Source organism: Anguilla rostrata, chromosome 3, assembly GCF_018555375.3.
Source record: "Anguilla rostrata isolate EN2019 chromosome 3, ASM1855537v3, whole genome shotgun sequence".
Taxonomy (NCBI): Eukaryota; Metazoa; Chordata; class Actinopteri; order Anguilliformes; family Anguillidae; genus Anguilla; species Anguilla rostrata.
In genome coordinates this window covers 34,320,898-34,346,593 of record NC_057935.1, presented here as the reverse complement: position 1 = coordinate 34,346,593, position 25,696 = coordinate 34,320,898, and the positions used below count along the sequence as shown (strand labels likewise).

At 38.4% G+C, this 25,696-nt stretch overlaps 3 protein-coding genes across 3 annotated transcripts in view; 1 reads left to right on the top strand and 2 right to left on the bottom strand.

Moving 5' to 3' along the window:
• LOC135250706 (titin-like) overlaps positions 1 to 9,602 on the bottom strand; it is an 87,842-nt gene extending 78,240 nt beyond the window's left edge. Inside the window, exons 1-20 of the mRNA XM_064327298.1 lie at positions 9,377 to 9,602; positions 9,018 to 9,287; positions 7,277 to 7,576; positions 6,825 to 7,127; positions 6,548 to 6,735; positions 6,321 to 6,435; positions 5,946 to 6,230; positions 5,677 to 5,828; positions 5,357 to 5,504; positions 5,068 to 5,245; positions 4,843 to 4,964; positions 4,462 to 4,749; positions 4,062 to 4,358; positions 3,743 to 3,929; positions 3,458 to 3,573; positions 3,020 to 3,319; positions 2,636 to 2,935; positions 746 to 851; positions 463 to 659; positions 61 to 366 (exon numbers count right to left, since the gene is read on the bottom strand). Coding sequence (XP_064183368.1) covers positions 61 to 366; positions 463 to 659; positions 746 to 851; positions 2,636 to 2,935; positions 3,020 to 3,319; positions 3,458 to 3,573; positions 3,743 to 3,929; positions 4,062 to 4,358; positions 4,462 to 4,749; positions 4,843 to 4,964; positions 5,068 to 5,245; positions 5,357 to 5,504; positions 5,677 to 5,828; positions 5,946 to 6,230; positions 6,321 to 6,435; positions 6,548 to 6,735; positions 6,825 to 7,127; positions 7,277 to 7,576; positions 9,018 to 9,287; positions 9,377 to 9,524 — 4,306 coding nt within the window. The 5' untranslated portion in view covers positions 9,525 to 9,602. The remainder of the gene's footprint in view (positions 1 to 60; positions 367 to 462; positions 660 to 745; positions 852 to 2,635; positions 2,936 to 3,019; positions 3,320 to 3,457; positions 3,574 to 3,742; positions 3,930 to 4,061; positions 4,359 to 4,461; positions 4,750 to 4,842; positions 4,965 to 5,067; positions 5,246 to 5,356; positions 5,505 to 5,676; positions 5,829 to 5,945; positions 6,231 to 6,320; positions 6,436 to 6,547; positions 6,736 to 6,824; positions 7,128 to 7,276; positions 7,577 to 9,017; positions 9,288 to 9,376) is intronic.
• zc3h15 (zinc finger CCCH-type containing 15) overlaps positions 1 to 25,696 on the top strand; it is a 454,134-nt gene that overhangs the window by 384,603 nt on the left and 43,835 nt on the right. The gene's annotated exons all lie outside the window — the stretch shown is intronic.
• The window catches only part of LOC135249677 (titin-like), a 49,002-nt gene continuing 33,021 nt past the window's right edge, over positions 9,716 to 25,696 (bottom strand). The window contains exons 21-36 of the mRNA XM_064325193.1: positions 24,416 to 24,542; positions 24,040 to 24,306; positions 23,449 to 23,715; positions 22,422 to 22,688; positions 22,173 to 22,312; positions 21,769 to 21,895; positions 20,686 to 20,828; positions 14,538 to 14,661; positions 13,833 to 14,099; positions 13,645 to 13,742; positions 13,380 to 13,548; positions 12,815 to 13,081; positions 11,056 to 11,322; positions 10,501 to 10,779; positions 9,996 to 10,404; positions 9,716 to 9,860 (exon numbers count right to left, since the gene is read on the bottom strand). Coding sequence (XP_064181263.1) covers positions 9,716 to 9,860; positions 9,996 to 10,404; positions 10,501 to 10,779; positions 11,056 to 11,322; positions 12,815 to 13,081; positions 13,380 to 13,548; positions 13,645 to 13,742; positions 13,833 to 14,099; positions 14,538 to 14,661; positions 20,686 to 20,828; positions 21,769 to 21,895; positions 22,173 to 22,312; positions 22,422 to 22,688; positions 23,449 to 23,715; positions 24,040 to 24,306; positions 24,416 to 24,542 — 3,363 coding nt within the window. The remainder of the gene's footprint in view (positions 9,861 to 9,995; positions 10,405 to 10,500; positions 10,780 to 11,055; positions 11,323 to 12,814; positions 13,082 to 13,379; positions 13,549 to 13,644; positions 13,743 to 13,832; positions 14,100 to 14,537; positions 14,662 to 20,685; positions 20,829 to 21,768; positions 21,896 to 22,172; positions 22,313 to 22,421; positions 22,689 to 23,448; positions 23,716 to 24,039; positions 24,307 to 24,415; positions 24,543 to 25,696) is intronic.

Here is a 25,696-nt window from a genome sequence, read left to right as displayed (position 1 = left end):
AGTGAGGATTTTTCTTCTTTGAAATATTACAAAAATGTGCTTAAATTGAAGGCTGCTTACAATCCGAGTCTTTTGCAAAGACATTTTCAGAAATCTCAGAGGGTTCGCTGACACCAACAGCATTCACTGCACGAACTCTCATGATGTACTCTTTCTCTGGAATGATGCCTTCCTCTGCCTTGTATTTGAGCTCTTTTACAGGGCGTGAGTTGACTCTCATCCACTTTTCAGTGCCGGCTTCACAAAGCTCAATGTGGTAGCCCATGATGGGACTGCCGCCATTATTCTCTGGTGGTTTCCATGCAATGGAGATGTGATCTCTGCTAGCATCAGTCACATGCAGCTCCAGAGGAGGAGATGGTGGACCTGGGAAATAAGTTATTTTTCATGAAAAATCTGTGTATTTTCTTATCCTGCCAAAAAAAATATTGGTGAGTAAAACCAATAAAACACACAACATACCTGTTGGATCTTCAATTTTCAGAATGTCTGTTGGTTCACTTGGATGTCCAACACCAGCTTCATTCTCAGCACGAACCTGGAACTGAACCTCAGTTCCTTCAATGACATCGGTAACTCTATATTTGCAGTCTGGTCCTGATGTCTTTGCTGACTTCACCCAGCGAGTGCCCAGCTTTTCTTTCTTCTCAATTACATATCTACCAGACAGAAGGCATTTCAAAAATTTGTAAATGCAAAAGTTATATCACAAACGAACAGCTCCACCTTTATATCGATATTGTACCTTTTAATAGGTCTTCCACCATCATTCTTAGGAGCTTCCCATTTCAGGTCAACATGTGTCTTTGTCACCTCTACCACAGTCAGAGCAAATGGTGGTCCAGGGGTTGCTGAAGAGATACAAATCAAGGTGAAGATTGCCACTGAAACAGTTTCCATGTAACATAATGGCAAAAGAACGTGTAAATAAGCTCATTTATAGAAATATGATCGAGAACAATGATCCCTAACCCTGGTCCTGGAAGGTCAGAAGTTGTGCTGATTTTCATTGTTGCTCACTACTGAACTGATCAATTACAGTATTTCAGTACATACTTAACTCTCCTCATCTAATTTCTTGGGCCTGAAATAGTTCTTGACTAAATGGGGAAAACAGTAAAATCTGTAACCCTCCAGGAACACGGTTCTGGAGCCCTTATTTAGATCATAATAACATGAAGACAACAGACCTGTGACTTTAGATAAATATCAAATCTTCTCTCCCAAGACAAAAATGGGGAAAATTGCTTATAAATATATATATATATATATATATATATATATATATATATATATATATATATATATATATATTACATTTAATTGATATCTATGAAATATTTCAGTCTATTTTAGATTATACATCTACAGACCTGCAGTCGTATTCACAAAACATCTCAATGTTAAAAGTGGCTTCTAACTTTCCAATTTAGAAGAAACTCCTAAAAATAATGGGAATCTCAATCCTAACTTTAGGTCTAAGAGTAATTCATAAAGTATTTTAGTGCTAAAACCAGCTCCTAAAACTGAAAAGTTAGTAATCAAGAGTAATCATAAATACTCCTAGGTACCAAATACTAAATAGTCCTAAAAATATGTGCTACTGGCAATCAGCCCCATAATCTGCATTGTTTTAGAAACATTTAATAACATCAAGCTTTTAAAAAGGTATCAACTCAATTTTAAAGGTATTATGATTATAGTAGAGTGGACAGAAGTGAGACAGTCACATTTACATGGAAGCATATATGTTCCCGTGCTTTTTTCTTGGTATATGAAGTGACCCTGACTTCAAATTTTCCTTTACTAAAGTCCTTCCTTGCATGAACCACTTGGGCAAGAATTAGAGGCTGTTCTCGCAACCAGTTAGATTTTTTCATTTACAGGACAATGTAGCATCACACCTGCAGCTGCTAGCCATGGTTATTCTAGCCTAATAGTTGTTTAAATGCATAGCCACTCATTATGTAAGAGGCTGACAATTAGCCAAATATATATAATAAATATATATACTTGGTTAGTCAGTATATTATTTTTGGTTTCATGTTAAATCAGCAACACACTGCCTACATTTTATATAAAAATATTTATTTGAATATACTGTAGGAAATACGGAACTTTAAGTGCCATGCAGGAGGACTCTTGGAGGTAAGATAAATGTTTTGTGAATACAGCCCCTGGTTTAGAAATTATCTGCTGAAAACTCCAGAAAAGATATCTTTGCTGTACTGGCAGTACATGAGAGGGATCAACTTTGCATATTAAAAAAATAAAATAAAATAAAATCTGTTTTGGAGTTCTGAAACTCTGACTAGCAGTAATAGCACTGATGAATGTAATGGAACAAAGCTGGTTTTAAGGTCCTGCTCTTGTAAGTTAGCAGTAACATAAGGTATTAAATAGGCTTCTTTCTACCAATGTAAATGGTTATCAAATTTAAATTCTGGTTTTTAATCTTGTCAACATTCTGTTTTATTCAGTGAATATTTTCTTACAATTTTTATTACTTTGCATTTTCAACCTATAGTGTGCTCTATGACAAAGGTAAACCTAAATGTTAAATGTGTCACAATTATGAAACATTATTTATTTATAGAGGAAATGGAGACTAAATAGATACATTAAATAGTCTTACTGAAAGTGTCTTTGGCCAGTACAGAGTCCTCCAATTCACAATATTCACTTTGTCCGACAGCATTCTCAGCCGCAATTCGGAACAAATACAAAGAGCCCTCATTTAGTGGAGTGACTGTGTAATTGGTTTCCTTCACAGTGGTGTCCACTGCCTGCCAGCCCTTGCGCCTTGCATCTCTCTTCTCCACAATGTAGTTTGTGATGGGGGATCCCCCATCTTTCTCAGGGGCTGTCCATTTCAGGTCAGCACTGTTTTTGCTGACGTTAAGCACTGTGAGCCAACGTGGAGGTGAAGGGGGATCTGGAAAATAAATTGAAAATGATAATAACTCAACTGAACTGACAATAAAAACATGACGTCATGTCTAATTTCCAAATTACTTACAGAGTCTCTCCTTGCAGAGAACAGGATCACTGGGTTCACTGGGTTCACTCTCTCCAGCACTATTGACTGCTCTGACACGGAAGGAATACTCCTGCTTCTCCATCAGTCCCGTCAGGAAGTGCTCAAGCCTGGGCACACCATCAGCCACACGGACCCAGTCTACAGTTCCACTCTTCAGCAATTCAATTACATAGGACTCGATCTTGGCCCCGCCATCGTGCTCAGGCTTAGTCCATTGCAAGAAGGCAGAAGTCTTAGTAACGTCTTTGACAGTTGGTTTCCCAGGAGGCCAAGGAGGATCTGTGATAGCACAATTTTCCATTCATTTTTAATTTTGCTGTTTTTTGTAACATATCAAAGCAATTAACCAAAAACTCCATAGCTAAGCAATAATGATCTGTTTTGAATTCACACATGTAGAATTACTAAGGCTCTTACCAATTGGATTCTTAACCAAGATCAGGTTGCTCTCCTTGCTTGGTTTTCCAGGTCCAGCGAGATTCTCAGCCAAGACACGGAACTTATACTTCTTCTTTGTGGGCAGTCCTTTCACTCTACAAATAGAAATGTAAGTATTAGATAGAACCATAGAAAACAGAAAAGGCAGGCAGGCAAGTGGACAGACAGACAAGATATACAGATAGACAGACAGGATACTAACTTGATTATAAAACCTCATAATAATCTAAAACGGGTATAAACACGAGCCTACAGTGAGTCTACCTGAATGTGGTGTCCTTGATGGGCAGCTTGTTACATCTGATCCATTTATCACTGTCTGGGTCTAACCTCTCCACCCAGTACCCAGTAATAGGACTGCCGCCATCCTCATCAGGCTCATACCATGTCAAGGTCAAGGAGTCCTTCGCAATATCTGAGGGCTCCAGTTTAGTTGGAGCACCAGGTGGGTCTAAAATACAAAGACACATTTTAAAAAGGCAATACCACTGAAATTAATCACAAACATTACTTCTCAAATAGCCGGTTTAAATCTATACTATACTATCAACTGTATATCAGAAATATACAGTAAAGTCCTTACCAAAGGAGTAACGGGCCACAATTGGAACATGTTCTGCAAAAGGACCAATGCCATACTGGTTCTCAGCAAACACTCTGAAGACATATTCTTTATGAGCAACCAAGTTGCAGGCCTTGAAGGTGGTCGGCTTTATAGTAGAAGAGAGTTTGTGCCAGACTTCACTGTCTGTAGCCCTCCTCTCCACAATGTAATTAGTGACCTTTGAGCCACCATCATCTCTGGGAGGGTTCCATGCCAGTAAGCAGGATTCGTTGGTGATCTCAGAAATGTCAAAGGCAGCTGGAGGGCCAGGCTTATCTGTTGAAATCATTGAAAAAGTCATGTATTACTGTGTATATTACCAGCAGACAAATAATGTTTAGCTTTATCATCTTTCGATGGAAACATTAAACTAGAATACCAAGAATGTTGACATCCACTGTTGCAGTAGCTCGGCCACTGCTGTTTACAGCCTCGATGATATAGGTAGCTGTGTCATCTCTCTTTGTCTTGGCTATAGTGACTGTAGAGTGACCCGGCTTGGTTTCAATGGAGACTCTGTCATCTTTTTTAAGGACAAGATCAGCCTTAGTCCAGGTGATTTTCGGCTCTGGTTTTCCAATTACATCAGCGGGCAGCTCAATCTTGGTCCCAGCCTTCGCAGTCAAACCAGTGAGCAGTTTCACATCTAAGAGTATCTCTGGAGGAACTGTTGGGTGGTACAGATAGTCAGTTGGCTTTCTACTTCATCACCAGAGGAACAGAAAGGGAATATGAAAGGTAAACTAAACGAAGCATGTACCTTTCGGATCCACAGCCAGAATCTCATCTGTAGCCCTGCAAGGTCTGCTAGCCCCCAGTTTGTTCAAGGCTCTAACACGGTAGGCATACCACTGGCCCTCTGTGAGACCAGTCACTTGGAATCTAAAGGAAATAAAAGGAAAGAAATTTCAGTCTTTTCTCAGCAACTTTGCCTTTAAGAAATCCACCTAATATTCACTGACATTAACAGTACATTTTAACTTACTTTAGCTCAGGCACAGTCTCTCCACAGGGCTCCCATTTGTCAGAGCCACGCTGGCACTTGTCAACAATGTAGCCCTTAATTGCAGAACCACCATCATACTTTGGAGGCTCCCAGGATAGGAAGATTCCATTGGCAGACTTGTCTCTCCATTTCAAATTCTCAGGTGGGTCCGGCACAGCTGAAATTTGAATAAAATCCACTTTGTGTGAACAACCGGATTGTTTTTTTCCACCATGTATTACACACTTTTAAAATCCTAGTCATAGAATTTGCTGATTAAAACACTTACTGGCTGGGGAAGATACATTAACTGGTTCATCAAGGTAGGCAGGCTCTCCGGGGCCACACTTGTTGCAGGCAATAACTCTGAACAAGTACTCTTTGCCTTCAGTTACATCTGTGACAGTATACTCCAGGTCTTGTACACCAGAAATGACCTAGAAGACATTAATTTGAGCATTAATTCAGCAAGTTTCTTGAGAGAATACAACATTGAACATTCCTATTGCATAGTGCAAACTATAACCTAATATTATAATTTAAAATATATATTTGTCAAAATACTTATATTGCTTAATATTCCTTATATCGCTTAATATTCCTACAAACCTTGACCCAGGTCTTGCGAGACACATCCCGCTTTTCAATCTGGTAGCCAGTCAGTGGGCTTCCACCATCATGTTCTGGTGCCTCCCACATGAGATGAACATGTCTTCTTGTAACCTCTGCAGCTTTGAAGTCTCTGGGTGCACTTGGGGAAGCTGAACAATCATAGAAGGAACAATACATAAAAAAACAGAAATATGCACTTGGAAATACCACCTGTTATTATCATTATCATAATTTCAACTGGATTGCACAGACATAATATTACATACCGATGACATTCACATCAATCTCTCCTGAGACTGCGGTCACATCGTTCTCCAGGTGAACTGTGTACCTGCCCTTGTCTGGGCGCACACTGGGAGTGATAATTAGCTCTGTGAAAGTTGCCTTGGTAGTCATAGACACACGGTCTCCAGGAGTCAATGCTGTGCCTCCCATACTCCACTTGACCGTGGGTGTGGGGTACCCAGTAATAGGAATGCGAATAGTAAGGGGGTGAGGGACAATCACCTCCAGGCCATCCTTGAATGCACTGAGATCCATAGTAGGGGCAACTATAAAGGAAGAATTAACATAAGTATCATGATCATTAAAGGGACATTTAAGTAAATGTGAAGCAGCATTTATTTTTAAAGTTTACGTACAATGTGGATCATCTGCCAGGAGAGGCCCAATTGTGTCAGCTGGGTCTGAAATTCCAGCTGCATTCTCAGCAAACACTCTATAGTGGTACTTCTGTCCATGTTTCAGGCCATACACCTGAACAAAGCAAGGAGTTTTCGCACAGTACATATCATTTTTTTACATTGTGAATAAAAGGGATAACAGAGTTCTAACTAGATAGCTATGGGCTAAAATGTTATATAAATACCTTGTAGCAAAGGTCCTGGCAGAGCCGGGCATTACATCTGAGCCACTTATCTGTGCCATCTTCACATTTCTCAATAATGTAGCCTGTGATCATACTGCCTCCATCTTTCAAGGGGGTGTCCCATGTCAACTGGACAGAGTCCCTTGTCTGGTCAGAGTATTTAAAATTCAATGGTGGACTTGGCCTCTCTGAAATTTGGATGAAAAAATAAAAGTTTACATTTCTGAACATTTATTCATCTATCTACATATAAGTATATAATTTTTACATGACTAACCAATGGGGTCCATGATCTTGACTGGATTAGTGGCTGCGCTTGGCTTTCCAACTCCAGCCTTGTTTTCAGCTCTAACACGGAAAATGTATTCCTTGTTCTCCGCAACTTCATTGATTACGGCCGTGCGGTCCTCAGGTTTGGTCACCATAACTGGTGCCCACTTCACCGACGTCCGGTCTCGCAGCTCAATGATGTAAGCAGTGATTTCAGATCCACCATCAAACAGTGGGGGATCCCAGGAGATGGTTGCCCCAAATTTATTCACGTTTTCAACCTTAACATTCTGCGGTGCTTCAGGAACATCTATAAGGGAAGGCAGGAATACGTTATTTACTTCTTTAGCATTCCCTGACTTATGTTAGGATTGCATAAGTCAAATTATTATGAATGTATCAGATACTTTGCTGATATATTTTTGAATGATAAGTACTGAAAAAAAATGCAGTACTTACCAAACCTGTTCTTGGCTTGGACAGGTTTGTCTGTCTCCACATTGGGTCCACTGCCCACCCTGTTGCGAGCACATACACGGAAGAAGTACATGGAGTCCCTCTGTAGTCCCGTCACACAGTACTCGGTACCATCAACACGGTCAGTGGCCAGGGTCCATGTCTTGCGCTTCACATCACGCCTCTCCACCGCATAGCCAATGATTTTGCTCCCACCATCACTCTCAGGCTCATCCCAGGCAAGACTGACCTCCCCATCAGCTGTGTCCACAACTTTCAGGTTCTTCACAGGCCCAGGAACATCTGTTAATGACAAAGAATTTGATTCAGATCTCAGATATATTACTTACAGTGCTTAATTAATAATTCTTGCTGATGAATACTTTATTGCATGTAATGCTTTTTTAATACTTTATTGTATAATGAACAATGATTGGTGATATATAATAAGAGGAATGGAAAATTATAATAACTGAGCACCGTATATTTGCAGAATTTTATGATTTAATATCAAAACAAGAAACAAAATTATAGTGAAATTTACATGTAATTATATGACTTAGGACTGATATATTTACATTCATGCTGATAATGCATGTTTCAACCAGTGACTATTTCCATCTGGATTGACAATACAATACAATAAATTCACAGCTCACTAATATCTGTGATGATCAAATACACCCAGAAGTAATTTTTGCAGAAAGTTTTCATGATAAAATAAAGCCTACATTAAATTGTAAAATGTATTAAATTAAATAGGCAACAGAAAAAAATAAAGCTGAAAAGTCAGACATTTACTTGTAATTTTATATTAATGAAATTGAGCAATGCAGTATATCTTCCAAGCAGTAAAACATTGTTCTCAACATGCTGAGTATTGTTTTTCATTAAACAATATTTCAACTGGGATGTACACAAACATGTCAATGGGGTAATCAAACCTGTGAAATTATATTTTAATATATTAGAACCACGAGTTATGGACTGAAAAGTCAAACATGGTATGAAAGAGGCCTACGGGAGGACAAGAACATCCTTTTCAGCCTATCTGGGATCACCACTGAACCAAAAACTAGAATATCCAGCACTATATAAAGCATCGACACCCAAAGGGTCTCTGCCTCTACTGCATGACCTGGCAATCTGTTTCCCAAGTTCCCAAGTTCAAATGTCAGAACCCAATCTGAAAAATCTATTGTAGTTCACTTTGTTAAACCCTGTTATGAATTACAAATCCTCAATCCAATACCCCCTTTAGACTCCTTTAACAAAGCCTGTAGAGCTTTAGAGAGCAATAAAATTAAACAAGTCACATTTTCCATTGATTACAAATCTAGAAATACAATCACATTTAGTCAAAGGAGCTTGTCTTTGCTCACGGGGCATGTTTTGCACTATTGATGGAAAATCAAAGAAGGGCCAGATATCAAGATCAAAGCAAGCAAAAGAGGCCAAAGATAGAGGATTCACAGAAAAATATCCAGACAGATTCAGAAAGCAGACATAAAAAATGATTGCGTCTAACTGGATCCTAGTCGCATTATTGGTTAATATATTAAAACATGATTCACAACTTAAACTGAGAGATTACTATCAAAAATATGAAATGATAAAGTGAACATTCCAGTCAGTAAAGGTTAATTCTTAAAATTGATTTGTCTTAAAATTCACAAGTTCAGAGTTTAATCTAATCAGTGCAATCAGGGTAAACTGCGGTTCAGTTTTCATTTTGACATCTTACCAATAACATCCAGGTTGATGGATGCCTCTCCTTTTCCATGTTTGTTCTTGATGACAATCTTGTATCGGCCTTGGTCAGACTTCTTTGGGTCCTTTAGCCTGTAGTCAGTTCTGTCAGAGGATGTGTCGAAGTTCTGCTTTGGCAGGCTAATGCCATTGAAAAACCATTCAGCCTCAGCTTGAGGATAAGCATCATAGGGAACCATCATAACAATGGGCTTTCCAACATCAGTCTCCAGGTTCTGATCCATAGTCTTGATTGTAGGAACAGCTGCCGTAAAACATTATTTTGTTTACACATTTTAGATTGAAATTTGATACAAAGGGCAAAAAGCTTCAGAAAATTGAACTTTATCATACCTGCAAGTTCTAGCTTGGCTCTGGCATCTTTGTCCTTGGCAATGATTCTATACTCGCCCTGGTCACGAGGCCTGATCTCACACACCTGGAGACGGTGAACCTTGCCCTCACTCATCATCTGGTACTTGTCACCCTGGACAATCATCATGTTGTTCCTCAGCCATTTTACTTGAACTCGGTCTTTGTTCAGCTCAACTTCAAATACAATATCTGAACCAGGGGGCTCAAATACATCTCTGTGGGGTCTTATAATCTCTACAGGTATTTCTGGGGAGGAAATATGAACATAAGAATACATAATGAGAGATCCACAAAAGCAGTACTGAAATTGTAAGCATATTATAAAAGAAAATCCATGCCTTCTACGAAGAGCCTGGCCCTTGATCGCCTCTCATCCACACCACAGGCATATTCACATTCATCATCGGGTCTGCATTCCTTGATGTGGAGTCTGCAGGTCTTCCCATCTTTTTCAAAGCGATATCTTGTAAAATAAAGAAAACAATTAGATAGTCTACTAAAAAACAAAATCCCTATACATTACTGCCTTAATGGGAACAGAATACATCCAGAATTATGGATATTATCAAATCTATATATGTTAACAGAAAATGCATACCTTGGTCCTTCTCTAATCTCGCGGCCATCTTTGTACCATTTGACCTCAGCCTTTTCTTTAGAGATCTCGCACTCAAACTCTGCATCCTCAAATTCAGTGATAGTCTGGTCCTGCAGCTCCATTAAGAAATCGGTGGGCGCCTCACTAATGATCAGCTCAGCTGTGGACTTGTCGGAGCCAGCCATGGCAGTGTACTCGCCTTCATCATTAAGGCTGCAGTCTTTGATGGTCAGTATGTGCTTGTGCTTGTCAACTTTATAAAGGATGCGCTTGTTGAAAGTAAGTTCTTGGCCTCCCTTCATCCATTTCACTGTTGCATTGAGTCTGTTCACCTTGCAAGAGAAACTAATGGTTCTCTTCTCCTGAGTCTCACAATCTTCAAGAGGCTCAATAATCCTAAGATCTTCCTCTGTGAGGCCAGATTACATGTAAATTAGTCAGAATACACTCATCAAAAAATCTTTCACCAAGGATATTGAGTGAATGTCAATGGCTTTGCACTTACCTTTTACAGTTAGTTTGGCAGAGCTCTTGGCTTGTTCACCACGCTGATTTGTCAACGCAATTGTGTAGTTGGCATCATCTGACACCTGAGTGTCTTTTATCCTCAGGGAGTATACATTGTCCTTCTGGACCATAATGAACTTGGCACTCTCAAATATTGTCTCATCATTTCTCAACCACTTGGCTTTGGCTTCTTCAGTATTCGCCTCACAATTGAAGACTATCTCTTGTCCTTCAATTGCTTGAGTGTCTTTGATAGGTATGATAATCCTGAGTTTTTCTATTGAAAAGGAAATTACATTTCAATGGCTCATTCGTAGGAACTTCTACTCCCAGAGTACACTGTGCTATACATGTGTTTGCTGATACAGAACATGCTTTTAAAAAACAGCATTTTAAAGACATTTCTCCTTCTTTTTTCTACTGCTCTTTAAATGAACTTTTTTGCTCATTTTTGAGACTACAACCATACCTATATTATTTTCATTACACTTGAATGATTATAATCATAAATATGTAGTAAATACACAACAGATCAGATTTCTAAAGTACCTACCAATCACAAGAAGATCTGCAGAAGCCCTAGTGGAGCCAATGAGGGCAACATATCCTCCTTCATCCTTCAGCATACAGTCCTTGACAACAAGTACTCTTCTCTTGCCATCAGAGATGATGTCATACTTGTCTCCTGCTTCAATCTCCTTGTCCCCCCTAAGCCATTTGACTTCATACGTGTCCTTGGAGACTGAGCAGACAAATTCTGCCTTTTCACCTTCAACAACTTCCTGGCTTTGCGGTCTCGAAATAAACTCAGCTGCTAATTCTGAAAGTGAAAACAAAAATGAAAAAAATAAAAACAGTTGACTGACTTCACTAATACAGAATCTTACTTTGTTTACTTTTAATGCTTTGCATATTTAAAAGCCTGTATGAATTATGAAATAGTACAACATGTGCAAATTGCACAATATTATAGAACAGTGGTTCTCAAACTTTGTCCTGGGGGACCCCAGTGCTGGTTTTGTTAGTCAATCTTTTTCTTAATTAAGGTTGTTGAACACACACATTAGTTTTTTCATAATTATTCCCTTTAACATACTAATACTATGACATGACACTTCAAGCCAACATTACAAAATCTGTTTAACACGGTTAAAACAAATAGTAATCCACAATCCCATGTATTCACTTGTTACTGTGCCCATATATTAGGCTATGTTCCCCTACTTTGTCAAATAACCTGATATGTTTGTCTAGTTATTTGTTTGAAGTTTGTTGTAAATGAGGAAGTGTGCAGCTTTGTTTGCAATGTCTGTCTGGTGATATGTAACGTCTTTCATTCATCACATTTACATGTCAAATCTCCGAATCTCATAATCAAGTTGTAGATGTTAAATTCTATTTTATTATTTATTATTTATGAAGTTTATTTAACAAGCACAATGCATTAGCCAACATTTCTGTAAATGCACCAGATTTAGCCAGCTGGCTCATTTTCAACTGTAGTCCATATTAATTCCTTCCCACTTCCAGTTCAGTTGTGCAAGGTAGTCAGGAAAGACTTCAAGCACAGTAAAGCCCTGAGCAAGTGCGCACATTTGTAGGTTAATCCCACTCCCATGGAAGACTAGACAATAATGTTTAGCAGGAAGATGTGGTTATTTTGGTGTTAAAATCATTCTGCTGCCTTTACTTTGTATGCATTAGTTCAAATATTTCATAATTTTGGTTTTGATAATGTATTACTCAGTTATATTTTCATTCTTTGCTTTACTATTAAAGGAGCTCAGTTAGCACAGATATGAGTAAGAATGGTAGGGCTAGCACATTCGCGAGTACTATGCTCTGTTTCAGCATTTGTCCACGTTTGTTTTATCGAATCAGACTATTGATGCGCATTAATTTTGAATGGTGATACAACTTTTGCTGGCACTACATCATACCTGGGCATATATGAAAAAATAATGCACACCTCCCAGCCAATCAGAACTGAGTATTCAGCCAAGCTGCTGTATAAAGCACAATATGAATATGGAACTTTTATTCTTCATGGCATGCATAACTATTTCTGATATAATGTGGATTTAGAGGGCAAATAATCCCTGAAAACATGAAAAGCTTCTAATTGAGAAAAATTAACAGCTTTGTAAAGTCCTGGAATTGTTATTGTGGTTTCAAGGAAAACCAGCATACACCGGAAGTCCCCAGGAATGAGTTTGAGAACCTCTGTTGTAGGGCAAAGCTTCTCTGATCAATACATTTACTAATGACTTACCATTAATCATCAGGATCAATACATTTATTAATGATCTTACCATTAATCTTCAGTGTTGCTGAAGTTCTTGAGGTGGGCAGTCGGCAGTTATACTCTCCTCTGTCATCCATTCGAAGGTCCTGGATGATAAGTATCCTCTTTTTGCCATCCACACGTTGTTCGTATCTGCCACCTTCAGGCAGCTCCTGGTCACCTTTGTACCACAGGACATCTGCACTGGGTTTTGACACCTCGCAGATCATCTTAATGCTGTCAGTTTCAGTGCCCTCAACATTGGACAGGTTCTTTGTAAATACAGCCTCTTCCTCTGCAAGGACAAAACATTATAATTTGCACTGCTGTTTTAGAGTGCTGTTGCTCATATAGTATGCAAAATACCTGAAGAATAGTCTTTCCACTGATACAGGAAATGCATGTTTTGAAAGTAAATTTAACTAAGCATCTCCGTAGTTGATTAATATTATTATATATGTTATTCTATAAATGTATCTATCAGTTTAGAATATTGTATTTCAGATTTTGTTATGATGTTCTATTGTTAGTATTGATGGATATGCTGTATGGAAAAAGGCATCAGCACAGTGAGTAGTAATGAGGGAACTCACCAATGACAGTAAGCATGCCAGAGGTTTTGGAGGTCCTTGCATCACATTCATATTCCGCTTCATCATCAAAGACTGACTTGTGGATTATAAGAATACGCTGGACACCCTTAGCAATGATTTCATACTTCTTGCTCTTTCTGATTTCACTGCCATCTTTGAACCAGCGAACCTGTTCGCATTAATTTAAAAAAAATTAGTTGTATTTTACATGGGGATGCAAATGCATTACATACTGTATGTTTTTTTTCCATGTCCAGTTACATACCTTTGCACTTTCACGAGAAACTTCACACTCAAATTTGGCAGATTCTTTCTCTTTAACCTCAACATCATGGAGCGGCTTTGTGAACTCAACATGTGGAGCTGCCAATCCAAGCACACATTTTTAGTATTTAAAAAAATCTTTCAGTTATATCAAACATATTATTTGTTTACAAGTATATCTCAACTTACGCTCAACAGTGAGGAAGGCAGAAGTTTTGAAATTTTTTGCATCACAGGTATAGGTCTTTGAATCGTCAAGTGTACAGTCATGAATAATGAGTCTTCTCTTTCGGCCATCAGCAACAATGTCATACTTCTTAGTTTTACGGATTTCCTGTCCATCCCTGAACCACTTTACTTCAGCATTTTCTCTGGAGACTTCACACTCCAGGGTGGCAGTGGCCTCCTCCTCAACAGTTTGATCCTCCAGAGGTTTGGTGAACTCAACTGGTGGTTCTGCACAGTCAAAGAAAAATTATTATTACATTCCCATTGGCTACTTATACATGTCTGTAACATACAGAATGAATTACTCAAATACGGTAGCAAGATAATTAGGACAAAAACTATTATTGCTCATGCTACAAGTGTATTCTTCTGTTATATGTACCAGATGATTTAATTGTAGCCATACTGATACTATCACGTACTGACTGTGTAGATTAAAATTGAACAATAGACTAACTGACGGGTGCCAATCTTGACATTTCAATTACACCATATTATAGAAATATCCTACCCATATTAGTTTCACCCAGACTATTCGTTTTAAACGAATAATTCTGGCTAGGCAATATGATTGATTATAGTATAAATATTCTCAAGAATATCTGTAGATTACGGTAAAATTTTGTTTCAAATTTTGTTTTGTGTTTTACAGCAAATGCCCCTTACCATTCACAATGAGCTTAGCCTGGGTGATGAAGTCTTTGGCTGTCAGTTTGACTTCTCCAGCCTCTGACATTTTGACATCTCTCAGAGTCAGTGTGTGAACTCTGCCTTCTGCACGAGTGACAACCTGTGCAAATAAAATCAATGGTTAAAATCATTAAAGAATTTTACAAAGTTCATCAACCACTCTATGTGCTTATTGATGTACAAGACAAAACATAGCTAGCCAGTGCTTGAATATATAACATACACAATATGACATATCAGCACCGTATGCAGTATTTATAGTGAGCTCCATAATGTTGGGGACAGACACCTATTTTTTTCTCGATTAGGCTCTGTACTCCATCATTTTAGATTTGCAATGAATTTTCATGTGCTTAAAGTGCAGATTCTCAGCATTTTATGAAAGAGTATTTTTATACATTTTGGTTTCACCATGTAGAAATTACAACACTTTTTACAGTCACCACCCATTTCAGGGCACCATAATGTTTGGGACAAATTTCTTTTCCAGTTGTTCTGATTATACAGGTGTGTTCCATTTCTTCCTTAGTCCAGGCCAAAGAGAACTTTTCAGTATCTAGTCTTGATTCTAGGCTTGTCATTGCCATTGTAGTCTATAATTGGCATTTTTCAACATGAGGACCAGAGTTTATGCCAAAGAAAGTCAAGGAAGCCATTATGAGGTTGAGACACACGAAAAAACAGTCAGAGACAACGGCCAAACCTTAAGCTTACCAAAATCAACTGTTTGGAATATTATTAAGGAGGAAGAGATCACTGATGAGCTCAGTAATCGCATAGGGCACGATAGGCTAAGGAATACGTCTACAGTTGATGACCTAAGAATTCTCACCATAATGAAGAAAAAAACCCCAAAACACCTGTCTGACAGATCAGAAACACTTCAGGAGGCAGGCATGGATGTGTCACTGACTACTCTCCAAAGAAGATCTCATGAACAGAACTACATTGCAAAATACAAACCACTATTTAGCCTCAAAAGCAGGATGGCCAGCATACAGTGTGTAAAGTACCTAAAAGAGCCCACACGGTTCTGAAAAAGGTCTTGTGGACAGATGAGACCAAGATTCTCTTGTATTAGAGTGCAGGGTTTCCCCCAGAAAAGTTGTTAGGCCCGGTGGCAAGTATCTTTTGATGGGGGCCGGCGGCCCGGCGCGGGCCGGCGGCCAAGTGTCTTTTTTGATGAGGGCCCAGCACGGGTCTGCGACAGACTAATGGCAGCATTAAGGTAGGGCCCTATAGTTTCTGTGATAACAGAATCACGGACGGAATCGTGGAATTGAGAATTTAAAAAAGCTATAACACAGATTCCATTGGGCCGTACACTAAGTCAGTGCTAAAAGCTGACTGAAGATTTGAAAATATAACTACGTAATGTGAATGTTGTTATAAATAAGTCATTTATTGAACACACATTTTAAAAAATCAGCAACTATTTACAGCATAGCATAGTCTTACAAAGAATCTGACAACAATGTACAGACTTCGAATGCTGTGTTTTCAACAACAACAAAAGTTGTTAAAGAAATTAAATTAAATTAAAATAAATAATATCAAAGTTTTTGCACTCTACAAAAAACTTGAAAAAAGTCCTGATTGGCTACCGATTCTTACAGCCTTGGAATGCTGGGTACATTTCAACAACAACAAAATAAATTAAAATAAATAATATCAAAGTTTTTTGCACTCCACAAAAAACTTGTATTCAAGTCCTGATTGGCTACTCTTACAACAAGCCTTGGAATGCTGGGCACATTTAAATAGGGATGGGAATCGCGAACCGGTTCCAAGTTGTCCTATTCGAGCTTATTGATTCCGCTTATCGAAGCTAGCATGTTTTTACGACAGCTGCGCATTGCAAAACAATGACGTAATGCCTTGGGGGAGGCATGCACGTAGGCGGCCTCTCTCAGGTGTTTGTTTTGGAAGGCAGCTGTCACAACAAATTTGATGCGGGCTGCCAGCCTTGATACATTCTGTTGCGATAAAGATTCTAGGACGACTCAGCAATTTCTCTGGATTAACGGGTTATTTTCTAGCCTGAAATGCGATCGTATTACGAAATGGCTACACATGTCATGTAACGTGCAAGTAGTTGGCTATCTCCCTGGATACGAAGTAAATGTTTTTACCAATAAATAATAATAATAAATGCGATTTTATCCATGGAAATAGCTATACAAAAATAAATGTCGTGTTTGCGATTGCTGTCGTAGATGTCAGAAGGAAATGTCACTGACAAAAAAAAAGTTCTCTCTTTGCAGTGGTTTGGGCTGGAAACGAGCTGTAAGAGCGGGATATGCACAACACTGCCTACTTATTGGCTACTAAATCTTACAACAATGTACACCCAATGCTGGGCACATTTCAACAACAACAAAATATCTTTGTATCTGTGTTACTGACTGTTTGGCTAGCTAGCTAAGTTAGCTAAATGACCACGTTGTCATGCACATCAATGTCACCAAGCTAACGTTATTAATAAACAAGTGAAGTCGTTATTTAGATGGCGATTAATACATCATGTAATGTTACAATGTATCGAACGTTACATTCATGCTACTAGTTTAACATTACCTACACACTGCTTAAGTTAATATAAAAAGAATGTACTTACCGACGAGATGAAGTGATAACACAGTTTGTAACGAGGTTAGTTAGCCTACTAAAGAAATGGTGCCTTGCTAGCTTGTGATAGTTGGAAGCATCAAGTGTTGAACGTCACTCTATGTACAATGAGGGTAAAGAACAGACCTGCTGTTTTCCTATAGTGCGTTCACGTTTTAACCAACAGATGTCGCTGGTGAGCTTTCCAACCACGCGGCCCCACTGTAACTGTAGTTTAGAAAACATCTTAAAAATACGTTAACAAAAAAAGAAAATAATAATCCCCGATGCTTAGGCCCGGCGGGGGGTCAATTTAGCTTGCAATACACTGGTGGAAACCCTGGAGTGATGACAAGAGAAAAATGTGGGAGCCAAAAGGAACTTCCCAAGAAGGAAAACACACCCCCCATGGTAGTGGGGGTGTTATGGTTTGTGCGTGCATGAGTGCTACAGCTACTGGCTCACTTGTCTTCATTGATGATGTAACTGCTGATATCAGCAATATAACTAATTCTGACATGTACAGAAACATCTTATCTGTTCAGCCAAATGCCTCCAAACTCATTGGATGGTGCTTCACCCTACAGCAAGACAATGATCTCAAACATACTGATAATGCAGCAAATGAGTATTTCAAAGCCAAAAACTGGAAAATTCTTGAATCCAACTGAACATGCATTTCATAAGCTGAAGAGAAAATCTAAGACAACTTGCCCCCAAAAAACTCAAGAGCTGCACACAGCTGCAGAGAAGATACTGAACACCTGGTAATGTCTATAGATCACAGACTTCAAGCAGTCATTGCATGCAAAGTATATGCAACAATTTACTAAACATGACTACTTTCATTTACATGACTTTTATGTCCCCAACATTATGGTGCTCTGAAATGGGGGCTGTGTATAAAAAGTGCTGAAATTCCTACATGCACCAATGTGTATAAAAATAAGTGCTAAGAATCTATATATATATATATTCGGGCTGTCAATCGATTACAATTTAAAATCAAATTAATTACATGATATGCTGATTAATTACTCGAATTGGTAAATGGTAAATGGTAAATGGACTGCATTTATATAGCGCTTTTATCCAAAGCGCTTTACAATTGTTGCCTCTCATTCACCAGAGCAGTTAGGGGTTAGGTGTGTTGCTCAGGGACACTTCGACACCCCCAGGGCGGGGATTGAACTGGCAACCCTCCGACTGCCAGACAACTGCTCTTACCTCCTGAGCTATGTCGCCCAATCACATATATCAATATTTGCTTGGAAAAGCCCCCAAATGAAGATATTTCAACTCAAAAACATTACATTATTGTGGCACATGAGTAAAGCATTGAATAGAAATATCAAAAGGGGGCATTAGAAATCAATACAATGTTTTATTTCCAATCATTTTTCCAAATACATGTCTTTTTATCATTGAACATAAGCCTATCACTTAGCCTAAAATGTGGCCAGTTTAAAAAAAAAAAATATTTAACATAAGCTTATCACTTAAGCACCCATGCGGCCATAACAGTCCTTTCCCCATGGCGTGCAGGAGCATCTCCCAAAATCACCACTTCGAATGGCACGAGATCTTTAAGCACAGCTTTATTGCCTAACGTTACTTCAGCTAACCCTAACATGTTAGTGTTTCGCCTACTTTAGTTAACCTACTTAGCGCGTACCACCTATACAGATGTATGGACACACGGAGGACAACAAATACCGTTACAGACGTGAGGACATGCCATAGCTAGCTAGCTATATAGTTTTGTACAGGTGCGCCGTGGGTCTGCACGGTTTCATGCTTGTTTAACATACTATTTACATGCGCAACTAACTCTTGTCGTTTAGAAATTAGCGCTGCTCTCAGAGGCTCAGAGCCACACCGACCGCTCCAGCTGAAGGGCCGGTTTGTCAGAGTGTCTGAACCCCATACAGTACGGCAAAATGCGACGGTTGGGTTATTTTGCAATATAGGTAGTGTTATTCAACACGCAGCAACTTACAGTAACATCGGTACATCAATTAATTAACATAAACATTAAATAATATTATATGCGTTAATTTGCGTTATTTTTTGAACGCGTCACTTTATAATGAATTAAATCATGAATTAATTAATCAAAATAATGCGTTAATTTGACAGCCCTAATATATATATATATATATATATATATATATATATATATATATATACACTCACCGGCCACTTCATTAGGTACACCTGTTCAACTGCTCATTAACGCAAATATCTAATCAGCCAATCACGTGGCAGCAACTCAATGCATTTAGGCATGTAGACATGGTCAAGACGATCTGCTGAAGTTCAAACCAAGCATTAGAATGGGCAAGAAAGGTGATTTAAGAGACTCTGAACGTGTCATGGTTACTGGTGCCAGATGGGCTGGTTTGAATATTTCAAAAACTCCTGGGATTTTCTCGCACAACCATCTCTAGGGTTTACAGAGAATGGTCCGAAAAAGAGAAAATATCCAGCGAGCGGCAGTTCTCTGGGCAAAAATGTGTGTGTGTGTATGTATGTATGTATATATATATATATATACATATATACATACACAGATATAAACATACATAACTGTATGCTTCTATATTGAGTGCACAAATACCATATGGGAAAACATAAATGTAAAGCATTGTTAAACAACAATTGCAATAAACTACCTAAAATTGCATTTCCTCCTCTACAAAGGCCCTAACAAGACAATTATCAATAAAAATTATACAACAAATATACATTAAACTTCACTAAATACAGCAAGCCAATAAGACCAAGCCAATCACAAAAATACATTGAAATTCATGAGTAGGAAAATTAATACAAAAAACCTGGTACATATTGAAAATGTTTGATAATATGCAATTTGAATTCAAACTGCTCTGCTAGCCTTTGCTCTTAGACACAAACACTTGAAGCAGTTAAAAATAACCAGAGGAACGCTAGCAGGGCAGAACAGCCCCCTGTGTTATCTCAAAATGCGGATCAAGTGCTCAAATGGAATTCCCACATCCTTATATGCAGAAGCCATTAAGGTGAAACTGGCATGCAGGAAGCATATCAAAGACTATTAAGAATGAGCTGTGAAAGTGTGATTATTATATTGTGTAAACGGAATAAATTGCGCAGGTGATTCTTCAACATTGCATTATGAGAAATTCCAAAATTAAAAACCTGGTTATGAAATTAGGTACTAATATGTGAGAATTTTAATTACCTTGTCAAGCATTACATTACATAACAATCATTAAGTAAAAGCTCTTATCCAGAGCGGCCTGCAGAAGTGGGGAACATCAGTGTTTCTCTCAGGAATACAAAGATGTGATATAATCAGGAAAGTACAGAAGGCCCATTTATAATCAATAAAGGTGGAGTAAAGTAAACAAACCAACAATTAGCATTTGCAGCTTATATTACAAGCAGCCTATATTGTTCAGAGGGTTCCTATTAGTTAATTCCTTTACTTTGATTATAAATGCTGTAATGATGGTAATAAAAAAAAACTTACTCTGTCGCTTGGCTCCAGCTTTGTGCTCCCAAGGAACCATTCCACTTGAATCCCTTCATAGGAGAGTTCGCAGTCAAAGGTGGCGGTCTCCCCCGCAGTAACGGTAACATCCCTGAGTGGCCGCAGCAGGCCAATCACCCGTGCTTTGGATTGAAGAGAAGACATTTTTAGTTTATTCCCAAGAATCCGAAAGAAAACAATACTTCCTCAGCTGCAAATCCTCATTTTCACTGTCCCCATGAGATGAAGGCCACTGCTATGGAGTTGGTAACCCTCCAGGACAGCTGGGGTTTCTCACTCTGGGTGACATTGGGGGGCCTCCTTCATTTGCATGTTTGCAGTTTCCTCAAGTTGTATATGGTCAGCAGAAAACTTTGAAGACAGGGATGTTGTTGCTCTGCCAATCACTTGCCACCCACTCTAGATAAGGCATGCAGCTTCTAAAATAGCTGTGACACCTGATTGGCCATTGGCCCACCCCCGCAAGGCCACTATGTTTGCCCATCTGTTGCTGTCAATCAAGCTGCCAGAATCTTCCAAGGAAAGAAAACTATCAAGCAAGTTACCCAACGTATATGAAAGCCAACATTATTGTAATGGTTTGTATTTCACAACTAAGCATTGCATGTGTGGCAATAGCTCTGAGAAATGACTTTTTGGATATGAAGTGTGTACCTTAGTAGTTACAGAAGTTACATGTCATAATATAATGTGTACATATCTCTAATCCTCCTTAATGTGTTTGTCATTTCTGTCATGATATACACATTTTGTTTTTTAGTCAAGCAATTGGACAATTTAAGGGTTGAAACAAAACAAAAGGACTGGATAAATACATTTGGTTCATGCAAATTGTTGTCACTCCTATAAAGTCATATCAGAAACAGGCTTTAAATTGCTCAGATGTACCAGGACAATTTTCTGTTGTTTGGCTGGTTCGTACTTGAGCATTTACAAACATATGCAGAATGATTTCATAAAGTCAAAAAGTTAAATATTTACAGTTAAGATTTAGAGGCTTGGTAAGAATATATCAGACACATGATATGATGTGGCTGTGTGTCTATGCTTTATCAGCCTCACCTTTAACTCTAAGCTGAGCGCTGGATTTAGCATTGGCAGCCTGGAAGTCTACAGTGCCAGCCTGGTCCATCCTCACATTGTACAGGATAAGAAAGTGTTTGGTTCCTTCTTCCTTTATTTCACAGTCCTTTAAGAGTAAAATATAAAGAAAAATAATAAGTTAAATAGACTGGAGCCAGTTTACAAAGTTTAAACAACTACTGTCTTTGTGTCATGCTTTTCACACAAATGCATTACTTTACTTTTAAGTTTTTGTAACATGCAATGTAAAAATATTACTTTTATTACAAACTACTTGTTTACAGAGTAACACCAAAAATGGCAATTTAATGTAAACTACATAAAGGATAATCAGTTAGTACGGTTTTAATGTTTAGTATGCATTAATCCATAAAATCACATACAGGAGACTGGTGAAGGGCCTCTCCTTTGAGCTTCCAGTGACCGTGGACATCCTCCTCTGAGATCTCTGTCTCAAAGCGAGCAGTTTCTGTTTCTGTCACCTCTACACTGTACAGAGGACGGATGATCTTGATATCACGTTCTGTAGGTCAAACAAAAAACACAAAGATAAAGATTTCCATTGACAAAAAACAATGTACTCCGCATTCTGTTCATGCCCAATTTAGGTAACATTAGATTCGAATACAAACCCTCGATGTTAAGTTTAGCAGTGGTCTTGTCAGAGCCGCAGTCACAGGTGTATTCACCAATGTTGCCCTTTTCTGCCTTCTTTACAATAAGTATACGCTTCTTGCCATCTGATTTCATCAAGACATTCTTTGAGGGGGTGATCTCCTTGCCATCTTTGAACCATTTCACTTCTGCAGCAGGCTTGCTTAGCTCACACACTAGCACAACTTCATCCTTCTCAACAGCAGTGTAATCCTGCAATTTGGTAATGAAGTACGGCTCGCCCTCTGTGAAGCACAAATAAAAAAAAGTTCACCAATGAGCACAAGATTTTGGGATGAGTGAAAAGCAAGTTCTCCTCTGGTCTTAAGCGGAAATAGCTTCAGCTCATGTATCTGCAGTGATACACATTTTTTGTTTGACAAAGTTCCCAGAGAGCATAGTCTTGTTTCCTGCATGCAACGTGCTCTCCTAATATTCCAACTAAATATTTCAAGTAACTAATCTAGACATGAATTATTTTCATGTGTCAACTGTGACAATACTGTTTCTATTACCTAAAATCATTATTAACTTATATTATGTGACAAATATAACTTTTTATTTCATATTATTCTTCATAAACCCCCACAACTCCTTCAAATGTCCAACGGTCCTCACACCTCCAGAAATAGAAAAATTGCATAAGCAAAACAAAGTATCCCAACATATGTGCTGTCTGTTTTATGCATAACAATCTTTGTTTTAATGTATTTGTATTATGTCTGAATTTGTATTTTGTATTTGTTGTTTTTCATGTACCTGCCCAGGGACTACAGTTGAAAATTAGCCATGCTGGCTAAACTGGCACATTTACAGAAATGTTTATTAATGTGCACTGTCCCTGTAAAATTAAACTGAATAAAGTAAAGTATGATTTGTGTTTAAACATACTGGTCAATGAAATGTCAATGCTTGTAAAAAGATGCATGATATAATTTATATACATGAGCTCAGTATGTGAATGTACATTGACACACACTGAAAACAAGGTAAATCATTACTTACCAAGGACAGTAAGCATAGCCTCTGAGCTTTTTCCCATTGCCTCTGCCTTAATCATGGAAGTGTCATCAATGGACACCTCTTTGAAGGCCAGGGTGTGGGTCTTGCCATCCTCTGACATGTGCACCACTTTGCTTGGGTGGAGACGAACATCATTTTTGTACCAGGTGACTGGGACCTTCTCATGAGACAGTTCAACACTGAACTCTGCAGTCTCACGCTCTTTGACTGTCACATCTCTAATGGGCTTGATAAACTCAAGGCGAATTCCTAAGAGGTGAAAAATGTTACAAAATAAATGCAGATACACTCATGCAATTCACAATGTATCTACAGCCCATTTTCAGACATGCAGGGTAAGGCGAACCTCAAACACTAAAGTATTGAAGATTGGTAAAGAACTGGTCTTGAAACCTAAAAGGTCAAAGGTTCGATTCCTGGATAGGACACTGCCGTTGTAGCAAGGTACTTAACCTGCATTGCTTCGGTATCCAGTTGTATAAATGGATGCAAACTATTTAAAAGTTGTGTAAGTCGCTCTGAATAAGAGCGTCTGCTAAATGCCTGCAATGAAATGTAATTGCATTGCATTACCTTGAATAATCAGTTTGCCAGTGGTTCTCTTGTCCTCAGCCTCAAACATATACTTTGCTTCATCTTCATATGCAGCATATTTCACCACCAGAGTATGCCTCTTTCCCTCATGGTGAATTTCAAACTTCTCATCAGTTTTCACCTCCTGTGTTCCTTTAAGCCAGCGGAAGGACTTGGCTTCCCGAGACACTTCACACTCAAATCTCGCCTCATCCTTCTCATATACTTTCACATCAGACAGAGGGGTTATGAAGGTGAGTGGGAGCTCTGAAATTCATAAAGAAAAAATGTTTATATACTATCATAGTAACAATATCATACTAATTGTAATTGCTCCACTGCAAGAACTGCACTTGCAAGGTTCTTGAAAGAGTACCTTTCACTTTTAGATTGGCTGCACACTTGGCATTGGCAGCCTGGAATACCACTTCTCCTGACTGGGGGATCTTGCAGTTGTATAATGTTAAGACATGCTTGGGGCCGTCTTCAATAATTTCAATATCCTGTAAATCATAACAAAGCAAATGCTTAAATTGTAAGCATATGTGAAGTGAAAAAATGCATTTAAATGTACTTAGGGTCCAAGGTATCAAATGAGCCTCAAACCACCATGCTGCTGCCAGATATGCAGTAGACACTACAAGCATTGTTTCTCCTGATAAATTTTCCTGTTGAACTCAATGGAAAAATTATTCAGGAGAAACAATGCTTGTAGTATCTACCGCATATCTGGCAGCAGCACAGTGGTTTGAGGCTCATTTGATACCTTGGACCCTTGATGACTTAAAGCCATTTAGCCAACAAATGTGTTCCATACTGTATCAGCATAATTTACATCTGAATCTAGTCCCACCCCCTAATTCCCATAGAGACCCATTCAAGTGCAAAGAGTTTTTGTATTGCTTGCAGGACAACCTGAAAATAAGATATATAGACTCGGATGATGTTGATAGGTCACAGACATCAGGAAGTCATGGCATGCAAATGATATGCTACCAAATACAAAACATGACTGTTTTATTTGACATTATGTTAATTTGTCCACTGTATAAGTGAATTTCCCCAAACAGTTCACTGCAGCAAAAGTAAAGGAGCAAATGGTGGCACAGGAGGTCTCAGGAGTGCATTTGTTTAATTCTTGCTAATTTTCTGATCAATGATTTGTTATTAAGACTATTAAAAGCTTAATATTTTGCCATTTTGGGCTTGGCCCATTTTTTTTTGCCCAGGAGTGTATATTCCATAACAATACATCTAACAAACTGGTAGTTTTTACTCAGCAGAATGTTATATCTCCCTCAAAATTGATCTAATGATTTTGTCAACGTTCTTAGTTAACACGTCGTGTGAAGAACACTGAACAGTAGGATAGTAACATTCAGTGGTGATGGCTGGATGGCTGGCTACTCTACTTCCAGACCCAAAAGTGTATGATAAGGGAGATACATTATAACATCATCAAATAAAAAAATGAAATATACACCTGAAATTCATATATATTTGTAAAGATCAATGTGATAATAATTTAAAGTGATTTGCTGTAATATGGAGTCAAAACATTTGAATCTTTGAAAATAGATCAAGTTTTAAAGCTCTTTTTTGTGTACTGATTTAAAATATACCTCTTAATAATACACTGAAGTTGACATGACAATCA